At 40.6% G+C, this 14,070-nt stretch overlaps 2 protein-coding genes across 3 annotated transcripts; both read left to right on the top strand.

Moving 5' to 3' along the window:
* The first annotated feature begins 6,337 nt into the window (after positions 1-6,337).
* Positions 6,338-10,876, top strand: LOC108335977 (thioredoxin reductase NTRB). Of its 2 annotated transcripts, none has more exons than XM_052869907.1 (2): positions 6,338-7,419; positions 10,207-10,446. In XM_052869907.1, the coding sequence occupies exons 1-2, from the start codon at positions 6,393-6,395 to the stop codon at positions 10,224-10,226; spliced, it is 1,047 nt and encodes a 348-aa protein (XP_052725867.1). In that variant the 5' UTR covers positions 6,338-6,392; the 3' UTR covers positions 10,227-10,446. The 2 variants fall into 2 exon arrangements, with proteins under 2 accessions (XP_052725867.1, XP_017427718.1); XM_017572229.2 differs by lacking the exon at positions 10,207-10,446 and adding an exon at positions 10,515-10,876 and having other exon boundaries at positions 6,347-7,419.
* A 2,417-nt stretch (positions 10,877-13,293) lies between these two features.
* On the top strand, positions 13,294-13,788 carry LOC108334833 (uncharacterized). The gene has a single exon (XM_017570766.1). The coding sequence runs from the start codon at positions 13,294-13,296 to the stop codon at positions 13,786-13,788; it is 495 nt and encodes a 164-aa protein (XP_017426255.1).
* Positions 13,789-14,070: the final 282 nt, after the last annotated feature.

Below are 14,070 nucleotides of genomic sequence, written 5' to 3'. Positions count from 1 at the left end.
GGCGAGTAGGAGAAGAGAAGAGGAAGGTCGTGGAGGAGGAAGTGAGGAAGTTGAGGGAGGCGGGATTCATCAGGGAGGTGACGTATACCACATGGCTCGCCAATGTGGTTATGGTCAAAAAAGCCAGTGGAAAGTGGCACATGTGCACCGACTACACTGGCTTGAACAAAGCTTGTCCTAAGGATTCCCACCCTTTGCCCAGCATCGACGCATTAGTTGACGGAGCCTCGGGCCACAAAATGTTGAGTTTTTTAGACGCATACTCCAACTACAACCAGATCCCTATGTATGCGTCCGACCAGGAGAAGACGACGTTCATCAGCGATAAGGCAAATTTTTGCTACGAAGTCATGCCCTTCGGTTTAAAGAATGTCAGGGCCATATACCAGCACTTGATGGACAGGATCTTCTCCGAGCAGATCGGCCGGTGCATGGAGATGTATGTGGATGATATGGTTGTCCGCTCAACGGACGGACGACACCATGTGAGAGACCTGGAAGAGGTCTTCAAACAGGTCAGGAAGTATGGGATGCGATTGAATCCCACGAAATGCACTTTTGAGGTGGCGGCCGAAAAATTCCTTGGATTTATGCTTACCACCCGGGGAATCGAGGCAAACCCAGACAAGTGTGCAGCCGTATTAAAAATGCAAAGCCCAACCAACATGAAGGAATCCAAAGACTAGTTGGACGGCTCACCGCGTTGTCACGGTTCATCCCCAGGCTGACCGAGCGGGTGCGTCCAGTCCTGAAAAAGATGAAGAAAGGATCAACTGACATATGGGATGCTGAATGCGAGACAGCATTCCAAGATGTCAAGGCAATCTTGATGAACCCACCAGTTATGAATCGACCGTCACCAGGGGAGGATTTACAGATTTATCTAGGGGTCTCGGAAACGGCGGTCAGCGCCGCCCTACGCCAAGAAAAACCCGAGTCTAAGCTCGTGTACTTCGTGAGTCGGACCCTACAGGATACAGAAACACAGTACCAACAAGTGGAAAAGGTGGTCCTAGCCTTGCTGAATGCATCCAGGAGACTTCGGCCATATTTCTAGAGCTGTCAGATCGTGGTCCGAACGAATTTCCCCATCTCCAAGATCTTACGGAAGTCTGACATGGCAGGCTAAATGGTAGGTTGGGCGGTGGAACTGTCAGAGTTCTGATTACAGTACGAACCTAGGGGGTTAGTGAAGGGCCAACACTTGGCTGATTTTGTAGAAGAGTTGCCCCCAATGGTCAGTGATGAGTGGAATCTGAACGTGGATGGAGCATCCGGGCGATCCGTAAGTGGAGCGGGGATGGTCTTGGAAGGGCCGAACAGTTTTTTGCTGGAGCATTCTTTGGTCTTCAAGTTCAAAACTTCCAATAATCAAGCGGAGTACGAAGCTCTGATTGCTGGGTTGGAGCTGGCAAGGGATATGCGGGCACTAAAAGTCTTGTGCCGGACAGACTCCCAACTTGTTGACGGCCATATGAACTGAGAATTCCAGGTTAAGGAGGAACATCTCCTCCGGTATTTCCACAAAGCGTCTGAGGTCCTCTTCTCCTCGTCCAGCTCGGCCTGAAGGTCGCGGACTCCCCTACAATTGGCCAGCTTGCGAGCGCACCAAGTCAACATCGTCCCCCGGGCGATCAGCTCTAGAATGGCGTTGATCAGGTCCCCCTCAGTAATCGGCTCAACAACAGCACACTGAGAGGAGCTCATGTGAAGGTTCATGCGAGAGCTCACATGAAACTCAAGATCGAAAACGCCGGCGAGAAGGGCGCGGCGAGCTTCCCTCTTGATGGCTCCTCTTCGAAGAGGATTTCTCCCCTTCCTTCGATTTTCTCTTCTTCTCTAAAGAAGGAACGACCATGGTGGTCAGAGCGGTCCCAGTAGAGGGCTCCAGGTCGACTACCGTAGTAGGTTGTGCAACAGCCACCGTCACTTATTCCGTAAGGGGAACTACCAGACGGATCTTGATGAACGCAGACGCGCGACTGGATGAAGCCGTCCGGGGGTCTCGATCCTTGGAACTGCTCTCCCCTTGATGTTTGTGGGAGGAATTGAAACTAGTTTTGCGTGGCGCCGACAGGGACATGTAGCCTGAAAAGAAAAAAAAAATTTAGCTGTTAAACAACAAGACAATAAGCAAATCCATGGAAAACACCATACCGAATGTTATCTGGTCAAAATCCTCATGACTCAGACACTCAACGAAGTTGCGGGCACTTAGGCGACGGGGGAGGGTATTGAGGATCCTTACGACCTCCAGCTCTTCGGGGGTCATGCAACCGACCGCCCGTGCGTTTATTTTTCGAGGGTCCCTTGTCCAATAAAAAGGGAACAAAGGGAGCCCTGCTTCGTCATGGAATTCTGACCGGTCGGAGTCTCTTATTATCACTTTGAAGTATCGCTTCTTGAAGTTTTTAAAGGATTCACGGTACGGTTTGAACAAGGTTCCACTTTGAACGGAAGAAAGAGACACACATCCTCGTCTCGCTAATGGCCGGACGTTGAAATAATGGAGGAAGACTGCCACAGAAGGAGTAATCCCCATGGCTGCGCATACTGTCACAAAGGCTTGTATGGCCGCCCAACCGTTGGGATGAAGTTGGGAAGGGGCAACATTTAGGTCCCGGAGGACGGGCGCTTGGAAGGCTGTGAACGACACCCGAAGGAACAGCTGGTTGAACATGTAGGTGTACACAAAAAAGAAATCTTCTTCGCTGGCCCCTTTTCCATGAAAAACTCGCTCGTTCCGATGACTCACCCCCAAATGGATTAAACGAGCGTCCTCCACATCGCGTGCTATGTGCGACCGATCAGCCCACCACTGAAGTTCCTCCCGAGTACTGAAGTCAGACACAAAGGTACCGACATCATGGGAAGCCCAGTCATACCCTTTAATGTGTGGCCAACCGTCGGACGGTTCGACATTCTCCCGATCAATACGAACGCCGCCCTTTAGAAGAAAGAGAGATGTTCCATTTATGACCCTCTCTCCTCCGTAGAATGGTGACCCCGGCCCTGAATCCACTTCCCTCTCGTCGGACTTATCGAGGAAAGACGATGACACTGAGCTTGAAGATTGAACGTCGCTGCCTACCGCACCCCTACCACCCTGGCCCGCCGACTCTTCGGACGAAGAAATACTAACTGCAAACATTATTAAGTTACCTTGGAAAAAGAATACACCGAACGGTTGGGAAAAAGGAAGAATAAAGAGTGAAAATGACGGTCCATGGTGTTCCTATTTATAGAAAATTTTTCGAAAACCGTCGCTTCACCTCAGTTGTTAAGATCAACCATGATCAACGGTCCAGATCAAAGTAACGTTCCCACTACCTAAGAGGGTATTCGCGTGTGTTTGTGACACGTGTTCTCCCGCCCAAACACCATTTTCAAAAAACCAATAGGAAAGCTCAGCCTCTAAGCGACCCGTGACGGCCATTTAAACCCAACGTCACCTTCGTTGACTAGGGCTTGAGGGGGCTAATGTACCATATGACCGGACGGTCGTCATAGTCCACAATGAAGACATGAACGGACAGCCAACAAAAAAGACAAATTGGCCGGCCAGGACGGTCGACCTCATAAGCATAAATGATTAATGTTAAGGAGATTAAGGTAAATCACGTTTAAGGGTATTGGACCAGGATTGGGCTGAGATTAAAATATTGCTAGTCCATGCTCGAAAACTATAAATATAAGTCAAAGGTAACAGGTCGGTGGAGGCAATTACTGTGCATTTATTTCTGTCATTATCGTATTAGATAACCGGACGATTCAATTACTGACTTTGACATCAGAGTATCTTTAATAGGTATACCCCGGCCGAACTAGCGGACAAGAGACCCAAGTAGTTATTGAAAGAATCCTTTTTATTATTAATAATTGTAGATTAAAGATTTGAAATATTTTATATAAAATAATCCCATCAATATTTCCACGATGAAATAAAAAATAAAGACAATAAAATATTACATTCTATCCACGAGTTGTAATTGTTTATTTGATTAAAGCTTTTATGATTATTGCATTGCATGAATTGAGATTCGAAACTTCCAAAGTCAATGAAGTAGTAGCATTCTGACTTGAATGAATTCACCACACCAAACACCAGAAAAAGAGATTACAAGTGAGTGAATGATTCTATTCACCACAAATAGAAAAAATTTCATGAGAAAGAATACTCAATAAACAACAAGATTTCTAAACTTTTTAATGTGTTTCTGTCCGTATTTAGAATGTGGAAGAAATACATATAATAACTTACCAGACGAACATACAATAAATAAACGTGGAATAATATAGGTTTAAACCCTCGGATGGTCCTCGTATTTGTATGGGAATCTCAAGTGGGTCCTCATATTTCCAACTGTCTCAATTAGGTCTATATATTTGCAAAATATCTCAATTGGGTCCAAATATTTGTAAAATTGAGTCATTTTTGCCCTAACCGTTAAGTTTTCACAAACGGCATTAAAATGTGTTGAGGTGGATATTTTATTAAAAAAAAATATGCTCCTAGTGATGACATGGAATTTAATAAATTAAAAAAAAATAGAAAAATTATGCAAGCAGATAAAAAAAGGGGGAAAATGGCCTGCACTCAGAAAAACCACATAGACCCAATTTGGAAAACCCTTCGAACCCCAAATCGCCACTGCCTCACCGTCATCTCCTTTACAAAACTCTAGCCCTAGAAAGCTGCCGCGAAGACGCTACCACTGCCGAGTCGCCACTGCCTCACCGTCATCTCCCTGGACAAAATCCCACCCTCAAGCAACCTCCGTCGCCACGCCGAAACCGAGGTGCCCATAAGACCGACACATATGTACACGAGCTCCGAGGAATCCATAGCCACATCGTCGGCCTCAATGCAACCGTTTCAACTCGCCACGTGCCCCAGTTGCTGCTACTATTCTTCCCTTACCTCGTCAGAAATCGAACTCGTCGCAACCCTAGAAGAAGAAGAAATCACGGGGAAGCTCAAAAGCCCACTACAGAACATAGTCGAGGAAGCGCTTCTCACTCTGAGAAAACTCACCCGAGTGAGAGAAGAACATTCAGGTGAACGCTTTGGCTTCATGTATGCAAGTGAACATTAAGTTTGATAGAGCTTAATTTCAATACTAAGTCTTGGCATGAATCTGCAAGTGAGAAACAATGAAGAAAAGCTACTGCAAGTGAGAAACAAGTACTTGACTCCAGCTACCCGGGGCAGCACACAAATCTACAACACACTTCACTCCTGCCAAAAAAAATTAATCTCGAAACAGTGTCTCAGCGAAAAAAATATTCAACAAACCCAAAAGGCCAAATAGAGACTTCTATGGAGAAAGACAGACATCCCACCTTCAAAAATGTTGAATTCCTCATCTATCTGAAGGAGTTTAAAGGAACTTCAAGCACGCCAACCTTCCTCTTTTGCTTTCCGATAATAGATATCCTGAAAACCAATTACGCCAACATCCCTATTATCCCTTGAAGCTCTCCCCATACTCTATCGTTCACTTGCCCTGCCACAAATTACACAAAACAAGTCCTTGACACCAACAATTGCCAAAAGAAATTAGAACATGCAACTGAAATAAAAACAAGAAATTTAAAAAGAATAAAATAAAAGTTTCTTTCCATCCTTTTAGCCATTTTTTCAAACACCTGGTGCACATTCAGAAAATCCTCCTTTCACATTTACATTACATAGCTTAAAATCCTCCTTTTAGCCATTCGCGCGTTGTTCAATTTTTCTTGCAACTTTTGAACAGAACCAGCAAAAAAAGAGGGAAAATAAGAAGAACGCTCAACACGCTGCCACGAGCGAGCCACCAGAAATGCGCGAGATAAACGAAGCGCGAGATAGAAGATCAAAACGAAGGAGAAGAAGAAGAGAACGACCAAGAGTTGCCATGTCATAATTTTTTAAATTAAAAAAAATCCACGTAATAAAATATTTTACAACACGTCAGCACCAACTAACGCCGTTTGTGACAACTTAACGGTTAGGGCAAAATTGACTCAATTTTACAAATATTGGGACCCAATTGAGATATTTTGCATATATATGGATCCAATTGAGACCGTTGGAAATATGAAGATCCACTTGAGATTCTCATACAAATACGAAGACCATCCGAGGATTTAAACCAATAATATATATCCAAATACATAATATTAAGATAACATAGTTTTTTTAAAAAAAAGTAAAAGGTATATCAAATATGTTAAACATTTTGTGTTATTTCTAGTTAAAAGATTAATTTTAGTTAAGAAATAATCCATTTGATAGAGAGCTGGAAGAGCAGCGGTTTTTGTGGATGTGAGCGTAAATTTCACACGCGTAAGGATGAAACAGTTTGGAAATAATAATTTAAAGATTAAAAGAAGGAAGGGAAAGGAGGGAAATGAAATTTAGAATTTGCCCTAATAATCATAACTGGAAGAAACTCCTAACGAAGGCGCGAAACTTGATCAGTGTTGGGTACGCTTCTGCCGCCATGGCTGACATTCAGATCCATAAGACCAAACTCTGCATCATCGGAAGCGGTCCCGCCGCCCATACTGCCGCCGTGTACGCCGCCCGCGCTGAACTCAAGCCGATCCTCTTCGAAGGATGGATGGCGAACGACATCGCCCCCGGTGGCCAGCTCACCACCACAACTGACGTTGAGAACTTCCCCGGCTTCCCCGACGGCATACTTGGCGGCGAGCTCATGGAGAACTGCCGGAAGCAGTCGCTGCGCTTCGGTACCGAAATCCACACCGAGACCGTCTCCAAGGTCGATTTCTCGAACCGTCCTTTTAGGGTTTTCACCGATTCCCGCACTGTCGAGGCCGACTCCGTCATCGTTGCCACCGGCGCCGTCGCCAAGCGCCTTCCGTTCACCGGCTCTGGCGACGGCCCTGACGGCTACTGGAATCGCGGGATCTCCGCGTGTGCCGTCTGCGACGGTGCCGCCCCAATTTTCCGGAACAAGCCCCTGGCGGTGATTGGTGGCGGGGACTCGGCCATGGAGGAGGCGACGTTCCTTACTAAGTACGGTTCCGAGGTGTACATAATTCATCGGAGGGACACGTTCAGGGCCTCGAAGATTATGCAGAGCAAGGTGATGAATAATAGCAAGATCAAGGTGATCTGGAACTCGGTGGTGGTTGAAGCCTATGGGGGCGGAGATAACAAGAGGGTGCTTGGGGGACTGAAGGTGAAGAATGTGGTGACTGATGAGGTGTCTGACTTGAAGGTATCTGGTTTGTTTTTCGCAATAGGCCACGAGCCTGCAACCAAGTTCTTGGACGGTCAGCTTGAACTGGATTCTGATGGCTACGTCGTTACCAAGCCTGGGACTACGAAGACCAGTGTTGAGGGAGTGTTTGCTGCTGGTGATGTTCAGGACAAGAAGTATAGGCAAGCTATTACTGCTGCTGGCTCTGGTATGTTATAGTTTTATTTAAGTTGGATATGGATGTTTGATGGACTGACATTGGTATATGCGTGTGTTAATGATCCTGGATTAAACACATTCTTATGTTGCCAATTTTGTCATTTTAAGGTTGTGGATTTGGCTTTTATTTGGTATGCTCCCTATCAAGGATTCTCATTTAACTAAGATTTGCTTGTTTAATAGATGAATGAAATTAATTTCGAGTCATTGAAGAATTTGATTTAAAATGGAATATGTGCCTAAATTAATCTCGGTCATGGATTTTATAATGGAGTACATGTCACATTGAAAGGAATTGATTTTGGTAGTTTGCCTAACAAGTAGTAAGTTCTTGAGTGCCCGTTATTTGACTGACTAGTAAAAGTTAGCATAGTTTTTTCTCAAATGAGGCAGGGTCGGTTCAAGAGAGATTATTGGTGTACAGCGGTGGAGTGAGCTCACATCCTAGTCTGTAGGGTATATTATATATGATGACAAGTACTGTATAGTATATATGTGATGCTAGTTGTTGAAATGTATTGATTGATTTCGATGCCCCATTTTCTTCATCTTCGTGTTCCAATTCTATCTGGCGATGCTTTGATTTAAGGATACTTAATTTTAACTAAGTTTTTGTCTTGGCCTTTTTCTTTGCCGGATATGAGATGATTGTATATGAGTAACTTAGTGTAACACATATTGAGAAGACAAGAAATCAATTATGGTGGTTTGACAACATAATGTAAAGAAGGCCATTGGGGACTTTGGTGAGGAGACTACATCGCATGGATTTTATCCTTGAGGAGAGAGGGGTAGAGAGACACCAATAAGGACATTTTGAAGAAATTGTTACAATGAATCTTGTTGTGTTAGATATCCCTAAGAATTTGGATTTTTGACAATCCTGATGGCGATAGGTGATCCATGTAGCTGGACTAACCTAGTGGGATATGATTTATCATTAACAAACTATCTAAGGAAATAAAGAACTATTTATTGTAACCACAATAACTTTGTCAAGTTATCTTTGATAAAATGCCCATCAAGTTTAACATATGTGGTCCGATCATGTTGTATTAGATTATGGACTAGTCAGTTATGAACATTGAACAAGGCCTTCACACATACCTTGAACAAGGGTCCAAAATTAACTGGAACGAGATTGTCTGTCATTTACTTCTTCAATTTACCAAACTTTCTCCATGCACATACACTGCCTAGAGTTGATTTTTTTTTTGTCAATAACAAAACCTACATAGTCTGCATTAGTATATATCTTAAGGGTCAAATTGTCTTCTTTCTTGAATAGTAGACCCCCCTTTCTTGGTCTTGACTTGAAATAATGAAGAAATTTGTCAACTGTTTGCATGTGTCTCGGGACATGTATGAATTGGATTACCGTTCTAACTATATAATCAATGTTTTCAATTTGTGGAGATTGCCCTAGCACTTGGTATATCTTCTTCCACCTAATGAAGTATTGGTACAATACATCTTTCCACTCAGCCATCCAAATGACTTCCTTGCAAGGCCTTTATGAACGACCACCATTTGAAATATGTGTTCCTTTGTGGCCCAAACGACTCATCCATCACGGCCACAACTCTCTTGCAAAATCTAAAGAAGAGCCTCCTTAATCGGCAATGACTCATTGCCATGCTCACAAATTAATTCATCATTATTTCAGACCCTGTTAGATGGTATGCGTATGAGTTCAACCATATGACTTGTGCTTGTATCGACCCTGCCTTTCATTTGTCTTTACTTCGACCCTTCCATGGCCAACCATCATTAATTCTTTACCCCCACTCTCTGGTAGTGGAAACTCCAAAAATTGAATTAAACTATAATGACAACCCTGTAAATACCTCACCCACCCAAACTCGCCTGTACCCCAAACTTTCGTCCTAACAACACAGTTTTAGATTCTGTGACCCCAGAAACCTGGCTTACCAGGCGACTTGGCCTGTTGATTTGGACTGGTTTTCAGCCAATTCAGACTGACCTGTTGTGCAGCCAAAATACAAGCTGACAATTTGCATGCCCAAGCCCATTTTTTCTTTGTTTTTTAATAATTTTTCTTCACAATCACACATAGGATAATAATTAACATGTATTTACAAGGTCTATATATAAAATTATCGCTATTCTGTCATTTTTTCCGCATTATCATACTCTTTCGTTAAAGTAGTATGTATGAATGTTTGATAATACACACACATACATTTATGTATTTTAACCTCTTGTATTTTTATTTATTCTATTCTAATTTGTGAGATCTTACTCAGTCTAGATTTTTTGTCTAAATGAATAAGAGTGCAAAAAAAATTAATATGTAGAAAGGTTTGGGATGACCAATTTTTCATGTTGGTAAATTAAGTCTTATGTTTTAAATTCTACTTGCCGCATATATTGTTATTTGTAGAATTTAATTTATTTTGATCCAGATGGGTCCTGTATAATCAACATGTCTAAAAATATAAGATCAAATAATAGTTACCAATTAGGTATAATCTAATGCCTTATCAATTCATGGTTTTAAGCTTATTATTTAATTTATGATGCTGAATCTGAAATTCCTTTCTTTGACATAACAGTTATGCTTGAACGTATGCATTAGTTATAATATAATTACACTTTGTACTTCTCATATATGTTCCATTCTACTTTCTCCATCCTTTGTAAGCCCTGATATTTGGTTCTCTAGCTTAATAGTTTTCTTCTCATCTTTGCTGTCATTAGTAGTGTGGTGAACTGTAAAAGGATTCTAAGTATGTGACTGCCCTTGATTTTCCAGCCACCTTTGGTTACTCATGACGTAACTTCCTCCAGAAATATTGATATGATGATCATACGTGTTTCGAAGCTTTTAATCCTTGTTTAACTATGTATGTATACATTTTCAAACTTTGTTTTTGTTACTGGAGTTATATCAATGAGAATATCTGTTTATTTATTGGAAGAGGATAAGTTGTAAGGATTGGAAGTTGTTAAATTGTTGTCATACGTATTATGAATTGGAAGTAATATGTACCAATGTAAAAAAAAAATATCAATAACATTTTTTGTTCAAAGGATAATGCAAGTCGTGCCACACTGTTGCAGGATGCATGGCCGCATTGGATGCAGAACATTACCTGCAAGGTGTTGGTGTTCAACAAGATAAGAGTGATTGACTAGCTTCGGAGGGTCAGGAGTTCAGAAGAAGCTTAATCAGAAGTAAGGTTTAATGAACACAGGAGAATGAAGAAATCTGTCTTCTTCCCGTCGAACCTTCATTTATGGGGTGCTATTCATAGTTTCATTGCATAGAAGCACTTGCAATATTTTTTAGCAGCTATGCTCACGTACATGTATTATGATTATTGGGTTTATGTTGCATACATTATTCTGAACTATCATTCATAGTCTGCTATGAAAAAAAATTTAACAGTTTGCTGATTTACAGGAGTAGTTCAAACTATGCTCAGATATTGGATTACAAAGTTTTTTACCCAATCAGTTCTATTTAGTCTAGTAATTAATCTATTTCCTTTTATCAATTTTACTGGGTAGCCGTAGATGAACCAGCCTTCATAAGGTTTGTTATGTAGGTTTTTATAAGGTTTGTTATATAGGCTTTCTAAAAGGAACATGTATTTTACCCTCAGAATCTTTAATCAAAATTTGTTTTGATTCTCTTATTTTTAAGTTGATGAATATAGTCTACCAATCATTTGAAATGTGTGAAATTGTTCATTTTTCAATTGAGTTGGCAAATGTTGGCATTAAATGTTAGTTTAATCATAAAGGACTAAATAAGGGTTTTGAGAAAAGATATTTTCTTTCTACCGTTTTAAATTTTATCCAGTTCCATTATGCACTGATAAATATGGATCTTGAAAACTGAGGTGAAAACCGTAGAGGTAAAAGTTTTTTTAATTATTCAAATTTCAGTTCCTAAAGTTAATATTAGGGAATGAAAATATGCTGTATTAAATTTTAAAGGTCTGGATATTTTAAAAATATAAATGCCAAAACTTGTAATTGTAAAAGTTTTGTTCACTAAAGCAAAAATCATTCGCTTTTCATGTTTGAAGCACCTTAATTCTCTCTATCAATTGAATAGGAGGAAAAGATATTATTCCTTTAACTTACATAGTCCTAACTATACACTCTTTTGGAGATGAAATGGGTTCATCTTATGATTTGAAAAAATAAAATGGGAAGAGATCATTTCTCTTCCTGCACCTCCTTTTTTCTTCTTGCATCCTACAAAACACTTAATTTCCAAAATATCCTGCATTAAAATTAGGTTTAAACTCTTAACTCTGTCCCTCACCCACTCCAGAGCCCTACACCTCCTCACACTGACTTTCCACTCTTCCCAACACGTCTCAAGCTCGTGCAACCTCCACGTTTAAACTTTCTCCTTCTCTTCTCACATTCGATTCAAGCCTTTTCATTTTCTTAATACGAAAAGCACAACAACCCAATTTATTATTGAGAGATGGGTTGGGAAGTTTTCTGCAGATTTTATTACGTTCCAAAATATACAATTCAAATTTTATTTTTTAATTTGGAAATGCATTTTAGATTATAGATTCTGATATTATTATTATTATTATTATTATTATTTATTATTATTATTATTATTAAATATTTTCTTTCTAAATTAATTGTATTTGTTAATAAAAATACTTCTTTAATATTATTGAAAGTAATTTAAAATAATGACAAAATCATAATGTGTTTATTAAACGTATAGCATAAAAAATATCAATTCAAAGGAGATCGATTAGAATAATTCTATTTTAAGGATTATTACATTTTTCTAGATTCATTATATTTTATTTATTAATAAAGATATAGTAATATTATTAAGAGTAAATGTATTGTTTTTAAATGCATATTGAGTTGCACAATCCTGTATTTCTTTTTTAAATATATTTTAGATTGAAAAATGTAACATCTCATTTTAATAGTATAAAATTATTAAAATAAGACTACGAGAACTTACAAGGAATTTGAAGCTACTAGAACAAGAGATCATATCCTTGACAGAACAAAGACTAACTATCCTGATGCTTTTCTCCCTCAACCAAACGCTGAATCCCCTGAAAGATGTCCTTCCTAAGCTCACACTGATTAAGGTGATCATTGTAAAAGAGAAAACAACACACACACAGACAAACACAAACGCAATGGTAAGCTAGTTTACAATTGAAGCATGATATATAAACTCATTTAAACATGTTACACCCAACAAACATATCATAACACAGTCATCAAACACTTTATACAAGACACTTATTATGAATGGACTGTCAGGACTTAGAATGATTGTCGAGCTATGGTGGGTTGTGCACTTGTGGTGACTTCTACTGTTTTGCAAAGCCATTTCTAATTGGTTTCACCCTACCACACTCACAAGGTTAGTCTGTTCCACGCCTTGGAGCATACTAAAAGCCCCCAAGACTAAGATCTCCTACTACTCCTCACGACATGGATCAATCCTCTCTAGGTGAGAATGAAAGATCATTAGAGTTTCAGGATAACCCTCAAGACTAAACTCTTACATTCATTCTAAACATACTTGAACCTCACAAAGAGGTTCCACCTTGAAACTTACTTTCATAACTTTGAAACCATTGATATCACTTCACATTTACATAGTACACCAATACATGAGACTATTGATCATACATTAAGGAAATAGAAACAACCATATAAGTCATCAAAAATCACCCAATAACACAATTTATTCATGGCATCTTGATACTCATATTTAGGCAAGAAAAATAGCTCTGAAACCCTCACCAACAGCTCTAAAAGGGTCCAAAACCCCAAAAACGACCTAAAGAACGTCCAAAACGGACATCCAGAAACCTAAAAACTCACAAAAATGTTGCAGTGCAGCCAAGTGGCGCTCAGGGCCCCCATAAGGGCGCCCAACGCCATAACAGTAGCAAAATCACTTCGAATTGGACCTTGGAGACCCTACCCTCAACTTCTAAAGACCTCTAGGACCCTCCAGAACTTGAGAAAATTTAGAGAACCCTACTGTCCCTCAATTTACCAAATCTTAAGGAGAATTGGACCAGTTGCGTACGAGTTGTCCTTGCCTCCTCAACTGTCCAATCTTCATCCAGTCTTCCACGTTTCTCAACTCCAGAAGTATATAATCGACCCTTCTCATATACTGAACGTCCATCTTCGTCAAGACCGAACGCTGGAGATGCAACCTATTCGTGTTGAAGACAGCCGCACCAAGTATTACAAGGGGAAAGCCATCAGATTAGTGAGAGTGGTGTGGGATGAGAAGACGGGCGACTCCACGTGGGAAGTGGAAGATGCCATGAGGGACTTGTATCCTCACCTGTTTTTGGGTAAGTCTTAATTTTCGAGGACGAAAATTTTTGTAGTTAGGGGGAATGTCAGACCTCATTAAAAACGCACCCAAAACCCCTCTGAACGGACGCCAGGTGTCAAGCAAAGAGAATTTGGAAATCAGATAGTGGAAGGCAGGTGTCAGCAGATGAGCGGACGTTCGTTTTAACGTGGGAAGCAAAACTGATTTTTCTGAAAACCCCGTTCCACTCTCTCTGCATGCACCCTTCTTCCCCAAAACTCTGAACTTCTCATTTTCTCCTCCTTCTCACTAAAAACTCTCCCTTCTCTC

This window comes from Vigna angularis, chromosome 10, assembly GCF_016808095.1.
Source record: "Vigna angularis cultivar LongXiaoDou No.4 chromosome 10, ASM1680809v1, whole genome shotgun sequence".
Lineage (NCBI taxonomy): Eukaryota > Viridiplantae > Streptophyta > Magnoliopsida > Fabales > Fabaceae > Vigna > Vigna angularis.
Note: the sequence above shows the minus strand (reverse complement) of the source record. Positions and strands in the feature narration are given on the sequence as shown.